Raw genomic sequence first — 15,280 nt, 5'->3', positions numbered from 1 at the left:
ACGTTCAAGTCGCGCGAGGCAAAACTCCTCTCCAGGATGTGATGTTAACAGTGTGAAGAAATTCGGACTCCATCAATAAAAGTATATGTAACTGTAATTTCTATGTTTCCTTGCACAAGTCTAAATCAAGCTTTAATTCTGGAAACATTAAGCACTGAGAATTAAAAGTCTTTAGTGCCTTCTAGTGGTCAATGAACGCATTAGTGTTGTACAGCATAAATGTCGTTGAAGCATTACTAACGTTTACAACCTTTTATTAAAATCAGAATTACGAATAACAAACGGGGCGCCAAAGGCCGATAATACGGTAACTGTATTAATAACGAGAAGTATCAGTATTTCCAACTATCCAACATGGATACACTGGCATCAGGTCTCAGCTTTCATAATACTTTGAAGAATACTTTTATACAGGAAGCAATCAGGAAGTATCTGCAGATCTGCAGAAATCTTTACAAAAGAATAAATTTTATTGCTCTGTCATCTATAAAATCTCACATTCTTTAACAGGAAAACTACAAATACAGAATGACAAGTAGTGTTATTTAAATATATTAATGGAGATGTCCACACTCATTTGATTTTAACTCACAATTTATGCGTTCATCACAGATGTTCTTATTCAAAAATATTCCAGAAATATTTTTCAATGCAATACAAAGCAGTCCATCTGTTAGTTCTGCATTTTCTAAAAACAAAATGGACAATAAGGGCAGATTGGTGAAGAATTTGCCTGATGTAGTAGTTGAAGAAAAACCTTCTAAATTGTAAGAAACTCCATCAGTGCTTTTATTTTATTATGTCACCAGTCTGATAGCTGTTGTCCTTATATCTGTGATTCCAGAGCAGAAGAGAAGCTCCACTGTGTAGGAGAGAAGTAGGGAAAACTGTCAGACTCGGGCCTGGAATGCTCCTCTGTGTGCGCACCACCTGGGGTGTAAGAGCGGCTCAGGAAGTCTCTGACATGCGGTGGCAAAGAAAGAAAGAGCCAGTTTTCCACCAGGAGACCACCTCCATGCAGCCCTGAGCAGCAGCCCAGTTCAGCAGGCAGTTCTTCCAGATTGTTGCTGCGCAAGTCCAGCCTGCACAGTTGACTTAGAGCTGCAATCTCTCTGGGTAAGAAGCTAAGAGAGTTGTGAGACATATTCAGGGTGCGCAACTCCAAACAGCAATTGAAAAGCTCAGTGGGTAGCCTCTCCAACCTGTTCCCACTGAGGTCCAACTCTGTGAGCAGCTGCAGTGCCTTCACCTCAGCAGGCAGCTCCTCCAGCAGGTTACCGGCAAGCAGGAGCCTCCGAAGGCGTCGAAGAGTGAAGAGCGCTGGAGGAATGCTCTGGAGCTGGTTGTTTGACAGATCCAAGAGCTCGAGGCCTCTAAGCACACCCACGCTGGCCGGCAGTACCAAAACACGGTTGTAAGCAAGTCTAAGACAAGAGAGACGACGAAGGTGAGCCAGACTAAGCAGCTCCTCCAGAGTCCTCAGGTTATTGTGCTGCAGGTCAAGCACCCGGAGGTTGGTCAGTGCTAACAGAGCAGAGGGTAAACGCTCCAGCTGGCAATCCTGCAGATGCAGCTCTGTCAGGTAAACCATCCGCTTCAGGCCCATCAGCACAAGCAGCCTCGTGCCCTCATTCTGGATCTCCAGTCTCACCAAGCTGCTTGCCACCTCGCAGAGCTCACCGGGGATCCGCTGCAACATGCCTCGAATCACCAGCACACGTAGGTGTCGCAACTGGCGTAGGCTCCCCAGTGCCCAGCTACGGCCCACCCCACCGTCACTGCCTAAGCGACCAGAGAGGTGAAGCTCATGAAGGCCTCGCAAGGAGAGGACCCAGCTGGGGATCTCTGATGCCTGAGTGAAGGTAAGCTGAAGGACTTCTAGACGTTCCTGGAGAAAGGCAAGCGCGCTGGGATCCACAGTTGCTGTGCAGTGGTAGAGGTGCAGCTCCCTGTAGTTGGAATGCCACATAAAAGTCCAAGTTAGAGTCTAAAAAGAAGTGAATACTTTAAAAGAAATACTTTCAAAGACTACGCCCCTGCACTGTACAACTCACCTGAGTGAGGTCATGCTGGTCATGTGTGCAGTAAACCTGGTGTCTGGGATGAGCTCCAGTTTGAGGACCTGAAGCTGGCTGAGAGTGAAGAGGGCTGGAGGAAGGCGAGGCAGGGCCACCAGCTGCAGCCTGGAGCGGCCGTCTGCATCCACGCTGATCATGGCGTGCAGCTTCTCCTCCCCCCAGCGCCTCTCTAAGCTTTCCTCCAGCAGCCTGCTCTCACTGACAGGCGACAAAAACACAAAGAGACGCTGGACCAGCAGAGGGTCGTACTGGTCTAACATGTGTATAAGAAAGGCCAGGTCGTTCTTCAGGTCAGGAAAATCTCTCAGGGAGCTCAGCTCCTTCAGTGAATGGAAGGAATATTGCTGCAGAGAGCTGAATTGACTCAAACACACCAAGGCAGAAGAAGAAGAAGAAAGAAAAAACAAAGAGAAACATCAAACAGGATATTTTGTAGCCAAAAACACAGCACTACATTTTTTACCCCTGTAACTAGTTTTCTGATATGCTCATCATCAGGAGCATCATTTATTTATTTATGCTTTTTACATTTAGACTAGTTTCTCTCCTCAAAGCCTGTTAAAGCCTGAAGTAGCACTCATACATACTCTAACTTTCTTTGGGCAAAACTATCCACTTTAAAAATATATATTCCTACCTTTTCTGCGATAAAAACACTGAAAAGTGCACCTTTAACATTTTTTTATTCTAACCTGCTTAAAATCCAGGTGAGAGTGTAAAAATTAAGCAGACCATACAGGCCCAGTAAGGTCAGGTAGGCCGCCAGCAGTTTGCGGAGAAGTGAGGAGAGCACGTGGATACACTCGAAGGTGGCGTAGCCCACCAGGGCCCGCTCCTCAGGGTGACAGGTGTGGTTGAAGGACAGGGAGCCGAGAAGAGGGACTGTGTAACTCATAATCAGTGTTACAATCAGGAGTTTGAAAACTGTCTGAGCCAAGTAGACCTGAAGAGGGAAAAATGGGCATCAAGACTAAACGATTCATGGAATTAAAAAAAAATTAAGGTAGCAAAGAAGTTGATCTGTAAATCTAGCAGACTAGAGGATCTCTTACCTTACAAATGACAGCTGAGCTTTCACAGTGGGACCTAAACTTCCTGACCCTTTCAAACAGCGCCCTCGCCTGTTCCCCATCACTTTTATCCAGACTGATTACCTGGCTGTGGCTGTCAGCCATTACTGATGGGCTGGAAGAAGGAAGTTGCTCCCGGGAGTCAAGAGATACACAAGACACAGTGGAGTTACAGGACAGTGTGGAGGGACAAGGGGATGGAGGGGTGGCAAATGCGCTGTCTATCCTCTTTAAAAGTGGGCTGTCTGTGCCCGAGTCTATGCTCGAGTGTCTTGTGTGGGTCACTGTCGGGGAAGTGGAAGTTCGGTGGTGTGGTTGTTGTGCTCGTCTTCCCTCCTCCACCATCTCCTGGATGCTCTCTTGGCGGGCGGCATGAGACAGGGCCTGAGATGTCCAGGGTGACTCACAGCACTTTGCCAAGATGGATAGGAACTGCTCTATGCGGGATGAGGTGTGGGGAAAGTGGAGCCAGAAGGAGCCACTGGCTACCAGGACGAGGGACTGAAGCAAGGCCATGTAAGGGAAGAAGCGGGAGGACAAAGGCAAAGCTTCATGGTAGCACACCTATAGAAACAGGCAAACAGCAATTGATTGTTTGACCACATGGGGGCAGCAGACATACACTGTGAAACATTAATAACAAAGGGTTACCTGTTAACAAAGGAAGAGGATTAGTATAAAAACTGAAATGGGTGCTAAAGTTATTCTTTTTAATTGAATTGATTTGAATGGGTAAAAGCTTAAAATACAGGATACACTGTAAGCCCAGTTCTGTGAGTATGTCTACTCACAGAACTAGACATACTGGTTCTGTGAGTAGACAGAACTAGTATATACTAGTTCTGTCTACTAGACATACTAGTAGACAGAACTACTAGTATGTCTAGTAGACATACTAGATATACTGTTTGCTGGTTTACTTCTATAGGTTGGCTATAGGGGTAAACCATGGTTCTATCTCCGAGGGTTAGTAAGGCTTAAATAAGCAACACCATGAGAGCTGTGAGTGAGCACTGAAACAGTCAAAGTGTGAATCAGAAGAAACTGGGAGATTAAAGTTCCACTGTAGAGCTGAGATAAGCGGTTTAATAACCTGTGGGTATGAGCAGGTCCTTTTACATAAAGGTTCAGAATGTTAAATATAGCTCACTCTATGCTTTCACAGAGTGAATAACAAAAACAACAAAGCCAGCACTACTTTACCTGGCTAATATAAATGTACTGCTGGTACACCAAGTGCGTGCGCCGACCCCGAGGTGCAGAGTGAAGATTTGGGCCGATTTTGTGTGCGTGGTGTATTTGAGGCTGTGACGATGGAGACAGTCCCACATTGGCACTTTTTGAGTGACTGTGATCACTAGTGTTTGTAGTTGAATCCAAAGGAATGCACACTACTCGGTCCCTGGACAGCTGCTCCGTACAAGCCAGGACAGATGTCATCAACATCAGGACCACCAGGTAGTCCATAAAGACCTCCCACCAGGGCTTCAGCAGTTTAGACCTGTTCTGATGCTGATTCAGAGGCGCTAGCTCTGACAGGGAAAACATGGCGTCCTCTGGGTCCTGCAAGATTTGCTTTAAAAATGAGAAAACTAAGAGAGAACTACAGCACTGACCAAATGTGGAAAGTTGTATTATAGGATCACATCATGAGCTAAACTGCAGAACTGAACTACAGTGAATTTTGTGAATATTTAACAGTCAATTTGATATAATACATAGAAAATCTTTTGAAATTTCAAATAGATGTATTCCAGAAAACTTTGAAATGCTGTTGCTAACTAAGAGTAAACGAATTATATATATATAAAAAAGTTCACTTAAGTTCTACTTGGCAACAATGCAAATTGGATCATAACAGTCCTTGTTGTTTTATCCACAGCTCTTCACCTACCTGTGCAAATAACTTCTTCTCTTGCTGTTCTCTCTCTACTTGTGATCAACCCACAGCCGCATTACAGAAACTCCAAGCCGGCGCTGTCTGGTTTAGCAGTGAAAAACTTCTGAAACTTACAAAACAAACTCCTCCTGAGCTGACTGGCACAAGGCTTTTCAAAAGTTGCCATGGCAGCAGAGGATGTGTGGCTGAGAAATTTAATTCAATGCTAGAAGCCTGCTCAAGACCCACAGGGGGTTTGCTTGCTCCCTTTAACTCCTTCAGAACTGAAGTAGACAAAAATGTGACACACACAAAAAAACAGTGGAAAAATGTTTCCACTGGACAAAGTGAAAATACTTCATATGCATAATGACGGGAACACTTTACCAGCTTTATACACTGTTGGAAAGTTCAATTGACAACACTTCACAATACAGCCTGGTGAAATCTGCCTCCATAAGTCACCAACAGTAGTTCCCAGTAGGCTCAGTAGAACAAGGTGATAACCAAGAAAAGCAGACAGAGTACTTATAGCTCCACTTTCTTCATTCTAATTTTGCAGTACTAGTAGGTATGCGGGCTGTATTATAAACTACCCTAAGCCTTACTTTTTACATTGTAACTACACATTATTTTAGGTGTCAGCTGTAATATATGTCAGTTATTGTGTTTGCAGCTTCATACTTAAAATCCTTATATGGATTAAAGCAAATAATGTCTAGTGCGTCAGATAAAAGAGGTATAAGGTTGCATAACAACATAAACTACAGTAAAACAGTTAACTGAGAGCATTGTCCAGCAGAGGTCGCTGAAGTTACGGTACCGCTCTGACTGCACTCAACTGTAGTCGCACACATTATCTGTGAATGCTCCTCTTGTGCCGCTCTCACCACTTAATTACAAAACCCGAGCTTCTGTAGTGAGACCTTAAAGGCCAAAGAACTTTGATGACCAAAGTTTTGAAACTGACTTGTGAGTATTTTTGTGTGTGTGTGTGCAAGAGAGGGTCATAATGTAAATTTCTGGTGTGTCATTTCCTTGATATTTAGGCCACTAAACAATCTGGAGCAAACACTCAAACTGAAAATGAACCACAAGATGAGCTACTCCACACAGCTGGTGTATGTGTGTAAGTGTGAAAACTGTGTGTGTGCGCGCGCGCGTGTGTCTGCATATGTGCATGCTTTTGAGAGTGGGGCCTGGTTTTACAGAGCAGAAACGAAAAGTGGTGTGGAAGATGCAGCAGTGGTGGCAAACATTATGTGTGAGCGAGAAATGCATTCACTCATGCCACAGAGAAAAATCTCAAGATAAATTCTGCAACTGTGACTGACGAGGACAGTTCTTCAGATAACATGCTCAGCTTCTCTACGTAAACATTCAAACCCACAATACCGCCCCAGATTGCTGAGCGTTTATTAAATCTAAAAGCTTTACATAGCTGAGAATTGCAGTGCAGTTTTACACCGACTGCATTAGATTTTCTTCTAAAGCTCTCTTTCTCTCTTTGCTTGTATGCATATGTGGGTGTGGGTGTTTGTGTACGCTTATGCTGACAATGGTTACATGAAGTGCTGTATTAGTACCCCTACTGTTTACTCATAACAATCAAAAAAGCTGAATTTGGAAGTCTGTACACTTCTCGCCTTCAACCGTTGCCATCTTGGTTACATAGATGAATGGCAAAGACCGCTAATCGAAGAAACTTCTGGGATGAAGCAGAGTTAAAACATCTTCAAGAAACTTAAAGAAGTCCAGTCGCTTTTCTTTCTAAGCTCCTTAGACCTCTAATCTTTCCTCTTTCTACAAGTTTTAGACCAGTAGAAGAATAAATTATCATTGGTGTTATAACTATGGTCTCCACTAGTTAACAGTGCTAGATTGTTCTACCTTTTAGCTTTGCTCTTTTTGCCTTCATAGCACACAGTTTGCAAATGAATATATGGAATCCTATGAAAAATTAAGTACTGCTGTACTCCCCACCATTCAATAGGTTGTAGAACCACATTTAGCAAGTTTAACTTAAAATAATTAATCTCGCTGAGATTTGGGCTGTCTCTAACATTGTACTCTTCTTTACTGTGTTATGCACAGCTCTCTTGCGCAGCATTTCAGTTAGGCTGAAGTCCACAAACCGAGCTCAAATCATCAAGACTCTACCACTGTGCTTTAAGAGTTGGTAGGAGGTGTTTGTGCTGGTATGCTGTTTGCTTGTGGTGGTGTGTATCACGGCCAAACATCTCTACTCTGGTCTGGTTTGTCCAAATCCAAGAAATGCAAGAATTCTTATGGTTTGTTCAAATGTAACTGCCAACCTAAGCCGTGCTGCCATGTTCTTTTAGATAGAAGATGCTTTCTCCTGGCAGTTGTTTCAACTCAAGCCTTACTTGTTCAGTCTTTTCTAATTGTGCTGTCATGGACTTTAACATTTAGCATGCTAATTGAGGCCTGTAGAGGCCAAGATGTAGTTTTGATTTATTTCAGTTTTTCTGAGCATTGGCACCATCTGACCTTAGGTTGAGTTTGCTGGGAAGATTGTTTGACATAGACGTGAATGTTTAAAACCAGCAAAGTCCACAAACATCTGCTGCTACTTTCGGCTGATTTAGACTTCTGCTATGAATCTTTGTATAGCCTACAATGTAATCTACGCAAGTAGTTGATGTCTCTGGTATTTAAGCTTTATGTGCTAATTACTATGTGATTGTTTTATATGCCGTGCCAACAGAAAGAAATGCTGTGACTTCTTCCTTCCTGGCCAATCACAGCAGTTGTGGGCAGCTTTGCAGTTTGGTTGGCATACGTCAGATTACGCTGTAGTGTTTCAGAGGGGTTTCGCTTTTCATCATACACACAGTTGTGTGAAAATGTTTCCATGTAACTGTATGTATGACAGATGCAACACATCAAATTATGGCGTTGCAATGGAACTTGTGATTTAGCGAACAACAAAGCTCATTATTTTCTCCAAAAGCTCCTTTGCTTGCTAACATGTTAAAGCTGAAATATCTGATTTCCTGGCTATTTAGAGTCAGCTCACTAAGCATTAAATGTACTATTGACCTTACATTTCTGCAGCATGTAAAGCTGTATATTAAGGGGTATATGCTAAAAGTATTTGACAGATGAAAGCTACACTTTAGCTTTAGCTGAGGTACCCACCCCCAAGAGTCTGTCCATACTTATTTAAATGGGAGGGCTATCAGTATGTGCTAACTCACAGGAAGAAATTAATGCACTTCCATAAACGTCAGTCTACACATTTAGGGTAAATGCTTGTGTATGTGTAGTGGCCAGCCTCAGCACAGCTAAATGTGATAAACAAAATAATATTTGAACAAAAGTCATTGCACAGAGAGCTAATCAACTCAAGTCTTTGTATTTTTCTCTTGTTTTCAAAAGAGAGCACATTATGGTTTCCATGATCTCACTGCAAAATAAACTGAGGTTTTTCTATCTCTTTCGGGGAACGTGGCTACAAAATTAGAAAGCAGGGCTGTGGTGCGATGAACATTACAAGGGGCTGCTATCCTATAAACACCCTCGGTTTCAAAGTTGTGCTCTAAACCCTGCGGCTTCACACCTTTTCAACTGCAATATACACACACACTGTGACGCACTCACACACCCTTGCCCATAGGCAGGGATGTTTTGGGTGGGGTTGAGTTAGGTGACAGGATTCACACGACCATGTCATGAAAAAACATCACAAGTTTGCAACAAACCTCACACATCAAATGGCTAACATCTTTAATCACAAGCAAACAGCTCAGACACCCTTCACAATGATGGCGAGTTTATGGTAAATATTCTGTAACTCCGATGGAATTATTAGAATTAGTAGCTGACTTATGATCAGAAGCAAGGCCCTTTCTGTAAATGTTCAAGACTTTTTAAATAGACACAAAGAAAGTACACCCGCTGTTCAATCTGAACTTTATGTATCAGGATGTAATAAAAATAATTTAGCTCTTTAGCAAGTCTTAAAATCACATAAATACAACTTTTGATGAACCACAAAGCATGACATATTATACCGTGTCTTTGTTTATTTATCTAACAAACACTAAGAAAAAATGTAGGCGCACGTGTGAATAAATAAGCACACCCTTAATTCTTTAATAGGAATTAGGAGGGCAAGAAACAGGCAGGTGCTACAAATCACTTGATTAACTGATCATCGCCAAGTGTGAGCACCTCTATAAAAGCTGACGCTTTGGTTGTTTGCTGGTCTGGAGCTTTCAGGTGTTTGTTAACACAAAAGCGAGGAGGAAAGACATCAGCAGTAACCCTAAATAAGCAACTGTTGCTGTCCATCAATCTAGGAAAGGTGGTATATGAGGTGTAAACAATTTGAAGTCCGTCATTCTACGTTCAGGACAGATGCCAGATCCCAGCAAAATCACCCCAACCCTGGCGTTTTGAGCCAGGCTGCCCACCATGATCGGTCAAAACAGCAATGCTAATGATGTATATGCAAAAAAAGAGAGAAATACAGTATTTAATCACATTATTTTCTCTTTAAAAATGCATTGCAAAGAATAATTGAACTCATTTTACTACTTTTTGTTCGTGGTACCACTGATGGTGTAGCTGAAGGGGAATTCTAGTTTCTTTTTCTCGCAGAAGGAAGGTAGGAGAGAGTTCATTGGGCAATCCAGTGTCAGTAATGAAAACAATGCTAGTTCCTGTATACTGTACTAGCAACTTGGTTTTGGCGTTCGGTGTATGCTCTGCCTGCTAGCATCTTGCACCCTGGTGTTATGTGCTGGACTGTCTCTGGAGCATCTTTGCACAGGGTGTGGCTGAGGTCTTGTCTTGTCTGGTGTGGTAGACCCCAACCTTGCTGGAGCTTCTGCTTTAAACTTGTTACTGTGCTGCCAGGATTAGTGCCTCTGTTCAGTCCAGGATTTCTCAGTATCAGCCACTTCCTCTATCTGCCGATGCATGTCGTGCAGGGGCCTGTCATTTCATGACAATTCCTCCTCTAGCTCCTCTTCTTTCTCAAATTTCTGCTGCCTGAGGTATTCACTAAGGGCATGATCAGTTTTGGCCATTTTCCTGATGTACTCATGGATGTTTGCCGTTTCGTCCTGGAAAGTGGTTCTGACACTCACTAGCCCTTCCTTCCACTCAGCAGTGGCTTCTGTCTCCTCCTTTGGTCAGCGTATTATCCCAGTGGGCTATCTGATGACTGGCAGGGTGTAGGTGGTGATTGCCCAGGTCTTGTTCTTCCCATTCAGCTGACTCCTCAGGACTTGCTTATGTGGTGTTGCAGCTTTCCTAGGTACGTGTTGTTGTCCTCAGTGTTTGCAGTGCTGCCTTCTGTTAGTACAATCTCCTCAGTTCTGACTACCTTCCCTCTCTTTGTTGCCATCCGACTACACTTTCCCACCTTGAATGACATTCCAATGTTATTGCTATAGATCCTAGTGGTATGGATCAGGGAATCGATGTCTCATTCACTCCTGGCATACGGCTTGTTGTCATCCATGTAGAGGAGGTGACTGATGTTTGCTCCATTCTGTAGCAGGTATCCATTGGTGGGGTCCAGGCCTGTGCAGAACATCAGCAGGGACAGCATCTCCTTGGTAATCCAGCACTCGATGGTCACTTGTGCTTTTGGCTTGAAGTTGGCCTCTAGTGTTGTCCGCCACATCCCCATCAAATTCCTGATGAAGGCTTTTAGGGTACTGTGGACAGTTCCAGGCATTCCAGGATCCATGGATCAATCCAGTTTAATGGACCATGAGGAGTGGCCATTAAAGCTGCCCCATAGCCTGTATGATTATATCGACAAAGAAAAAAAGTTAGTTTGAACTACGTCTAAGCCAGATTACCAGTATGTCATTTTACCAATCCAGCCTGCATGTAAGGCTCAAAAAAAAAGAAAAGAAAAAAAGAGCTACATCTCAGAGTCTACAGGCCTCAGTCAGCATTTTAAATGTTAAAGTTCATGACACCACGATTAGAAAAAGACTGAGCAAGTATGAGAGAAAGCCTCTTCTCTCTAAAAAGAACACAGCAGTACAGCTTAGCTTTGCAAAGCTGCATCTGAACAAACCACAAGACTTCTTTGGACAGATGAAACCAAAGTGGAGAAGGTGCCCACATGAACCTGGGCACATTGCTGTAAGTGAGAAAACCATGAACTCCTCTGTGTACCAACGTATTCTCGAGTCAAATGCTTGGCTCGGTAAAGCTTGGCTAAAACTGGGTCATGTAACAAGAATAAGCAGAGGAGCAAATTTACCACAGAATGGCTGAAAAAGAAAAGCATCAGTGTGTTGCAACAGCCAATTCAAAGTCAGGGACATTAAGATAGCTGTGCATAAACAAATACCCGCAAACCTGTAAAGAACAGCAGGCCAAAACTCCTCCACAATGATTCATGGGACTCATAAAGATACACAGAAAATGTATTACTGCTAAAGATGGTTCTACAAGCTGCTGAATCATGGTTTGCAGTGCTTTTGCATTTGGTTTTTTGTTAAAGAAATAGAGACGGTGTAATATACTCTAAGATTGTACATAGATAGCTTTAAGACTTGGAAAAACCCAGATAATAAATTTTTTGGTATGCCTGTAATCACAGGTCTATTTCCTTTTAGAGCTTGTGGTTATATATTTAGAGTCTCTCTGGGGATGTAGGCAGCAGCTGTCTTGGGTACCTTGTCATTGATGAGTTCTCACACCCCCTTACCTTTCTGTAACCCTGCTCTGTCATAGTCACGCAAATCTCAGTTGGATGAATGTGTAGGAGTGGGGATGCCCATTTGCTCGCTAAATTTGAGAAAATTTCTGTCTCCAATATTGTCATAGTTACCATAATTTGTTTGTCCTCCTTACACAGAGTAGTGGCAGCTATAGTTAGTTTAGTGGCGCTGCGTTGGGTGGTAAGACTACAAACTCTTCTGGTTCAGTAATTTGTTAAATGAAAAAATGTGAAAATTTGGTTTTAAATTGAATCTGTGGCATTTTCAATCTGACAGCAATTGATTGAAAAGAGTAGGAGGATGTGATAAGCGGTAACACAGAAAGAAAATACCTCAGCAAAATACCTCCTTCCTGTTCAGTGGGTGGCACAGGCCTGGTTGGAAGTATTGTGGCTTTGCTTTTGTACATGGCCCTGTAATATAGTATAATATTGAGAGCTACAGCAACCAGTTCCCATGGCTATAGATACAGTGTTACACAACATAAGTGCATCATATCGTAAAGCACATCTGGTGTTTTTCCTGCCACTGCTGCGGCCCTTTTATGTTACTGTATATAGCGCTTTGTACTTTGACGAAGCGCTTACTTGACACACACTCAGGACATTACCAACATCGGCATCAAATTCTCACAAAGCTGTTAAACTTTTACGATTTCCTCCCCTCAGCTAAAAAAGAAACTCCTGAACTGTCCATAACCTTTGCTTTTTTGCCAACCAGAGTGAGAGAAAGTTGAAAAAGTTGCGAGGAAATGAGTGTAAAACGGGTGGGTGGGGGTAAACTGTAGACACAAGAGAAGCTGTTGGCCGTGAGAAAGTGGCATAGCGCTTCATTCGTCAAGTCCCCTGACTGAAACCACTGCAAGCCACCAGCCACAGCAGCTACACAGATAAACAGCAGCGAGACTGTAGGCTGACCTCGAGGCTGCCTGATAACGTGAACCTTCTCTTCCTTTGATCGTCGATAACGATTCATTTGAAGTAATGATGTCATTAAATGTGCTAGATACACCCACTCTGTTCTTGCCAGTTATAAAAAAGTACAAAGACTTTTTTCGTAATTAAGTTGCTGCATATGCAGAATATCCAGAAACATCGCTGAGATGTGCTGTCTGGCTCAGTGGCTCTGAACATCACATATTATGGAAAGTGATCCATCTTAAGCTGTAGTTTTTAAGCTCGACTAACCTGATGTAGGTGTGTTTGCTCACACAGCTGACTTTTCTCACATGGTCTGGTGCAACTTTGAAGGATATAATGGATTTACTATTGGTGCACTGTCAACCTGATGTATAATAATTAAAGATGGAGCTCAACTGCATGCTAGATTAAGCTGAAGAATAATCTGTCACTTGTTGTTCTTGCATTTTATCTCACTGCTAAGTGTTTACTTAAATCATCACTATCAGAGACTTTGCAACCACCATGTGATAAAACCAAATGGATGACATCAGCGCCCAAAACGCAACTTTCTGTTCAGCGTTCTCCCTTTTGTGGTACTGTTTTTACCCATGTGACCAATTAATTACAATATTTATTCCCCTATGTAGCAGAAATACAAATCTTAGAAAAATATCGCTTAAATGGCTTTTAAGGTCACAGAGGACACTATCCAAGTGTTTTCAGTGGTGTCTAATTATACAAAACTGACCCATAAAATAAATAGCTGGTGTAAAACATTTCATAAAGTAGTATCTGTTTTGAAAGAGTTCTGAGAACTATGCTGCTAAATATCTATCCATTCATTCTCTTCTACTTATCCAATCCAAGTTCATGGTTCTGGCTAACATACACACACACACACACACACACACACACACACACACACACACACACACACACACACACACACACACACACACACACACACGCATACATACTGTATGTGCGTGTGTAATGACCTCTTTCCCTTGTTTTAGTAGCTGCTGGGGTGTGGAGGAGGGTAGTTGGACTAAGACTGAGAGAGTGACAGTCGGAGTGTGACAGAACGGAGCAAACACCTCCAACGTGTGTGTATGGAAATATAAATAAGCACAGAATCCAAATGTGTGTGTGTGTGTGTGTGTGTGTGTGTGTGTGTGTTTGGGGTCTGTGTGGGGTCTGTTTTCCTTGTGTGTTTTGTTGAGTTTAGCTTCCCTCGTCTCATTATTCCAGATTTGCTCTCGCTGTGTTTCCCACCTGTTTCCTCTCTGCCCCGCTCTCCCCTGTGTATCGTCTTTGCCAGAGCGTACTGTTCAGTTCACCAGCATCATTTTGTCCCATGGTCTTTGTACCGATGTGTCTCTTTGCCCTGTGTCAGTTTATTGGTTCAAACTTGGGTTCTGTTTTGATTTCTGTTTTGTCTCATGTTGGTTTTCAATCAGTTCAATAACGGGCTCGCCTTTTGTTAGCCTCCATCTGCCTCTGCGTCTGTACCTTGCATCCTCCAGCAACACATACTGACATTTGGCCCACTCTTCTTTGCACAAGTGCTTTAATTCAGGCACAATAGAGAGTTTTTGAGCATGAATGTGTGATGGTCCTGGGTTTTTGACCCTGTCTTTATCTTTTTCGACTTTCAGATTCTGTTCATTATTAAATATCTTCCGTAATTAATTAAATCCCTTGAGTTTCAGTTTTCCTGCCATCATTTCTTCCCCTGTCTAATGTTTCCAGCTAACCACCCACCAGCTGCAGTGATAGCTAGCCACCTTTCTGAGCCTGCTTTATCTGTTTTGCCATCCTCAAAGAGCAAATGTGTTCGCTGGTAACGCCTCGGTAAGCCTGAACACTGCAGCAGAAGTCAAGCACCGAAGGTCTTCCCACCTGGGTCAGTCAACCAGGCTGTGGCTAGCTCTGAGTGCAATCAATGCTAGGTCCACTCTGAGGTTCCGTCCTGGATTGATTAACACAAAGACTGAAGACACTAAAGACAAGAGCTGCTAGGTGCACATTGTTTTTGTAGCTGTGTCAGTCAGCACTGGGCCCACAGAGTGTTTCGCTGCTAGGTCCCAGTGAGAGACTGAATGTGGGCTGGCAAACCCAGAGACTGAGCACACTACACCTGTTCCAGCTGCGAGGGTGAGGGCAACCAGGCCACAGCCTCAACCCCAGCCTCCAGAGCTGCCTGTTGCCCTCTGCAGCCCCAGCCTCTGCAACCAAAGCATCCTGGACCAGCCTTTCTGCTTGCATCTACTGACACCAGGCTTTTCGCCATTGTTGACAACAATGAACCTCCTGAGGTATCCTGTCAAAACGTGAAAGTTGGTATCCCGACTTGTGCCATACAGATGATAGAGGGGAGAGTATGATAGTGCAAGGATAGAAACTGGAGCAAGGAAATGTAAGTAAGAGTTAATTTGAAGTTTCTCACAAGGGAAGTATAAAATGGACACACCGCTGAATAGATTAACTAAAAGACAAACACGGGAAAATAAAAAAAAATCACATAGAAATATAAATTCTGGGTAAAGAACAGAATTCATGGTACCATCAATACAGAAAGTCATCTAGATACTGAAACCCCAGTCTGCCATCACACTACCAGCACCAGGCGTGA

The 15,280-nt window shown here is 43.1% G+C and overlaps 1 protein-coding gene across 1 annotated transcript; it reads right to left on the bottom strand.

The window, feature by feature from the left end:
• Positions 1-826: 826 nt before the first annotated feature.
• LOC146633204 (volume-regulated anion channel subunit LRRC8D) lies at positions 827-4,696 on the bottom strand. The gene is made up of 5 exons (XM_085352070.1): positions 4,352-4,696; positions 3,131-3,712; positions 2,771-3,021; positions 2,055-2,432; positions 827-1,949 (listed from the first exon to the last, which is right to left on the bottom strand). Exons 1-5 carry the CDS (start codon positions 4,694-4,696, stop codon positions 827-829), a joined length of 2,679 nt encoding a protein of 892 aa, XP_085208196.1.
• Between the last annotated feature and the right edge of the window lie 10,584 nt (positions 4,697-15,280).

This window comes from Diplotaxodon limnothrissa, linkage group LG4 (assembly GCF_057381915.1).
Source record: "Diplotaxodon limnothrissa isolate DT_005_m linkage group LG4, D_limnothrissa_male_GT1.1, whole genome shotgun sequence".
NCBI classification, from domain to species: Eukaryota; Metazoa; Chordata; class Actinopteri; order Cichliformes; family Cichlidae; genus Diplotaxodon; species Diplotaxodon limnothrissa.
This window is presented reverse-complemented; position numbering and strand designations above follow the sequence as displayed.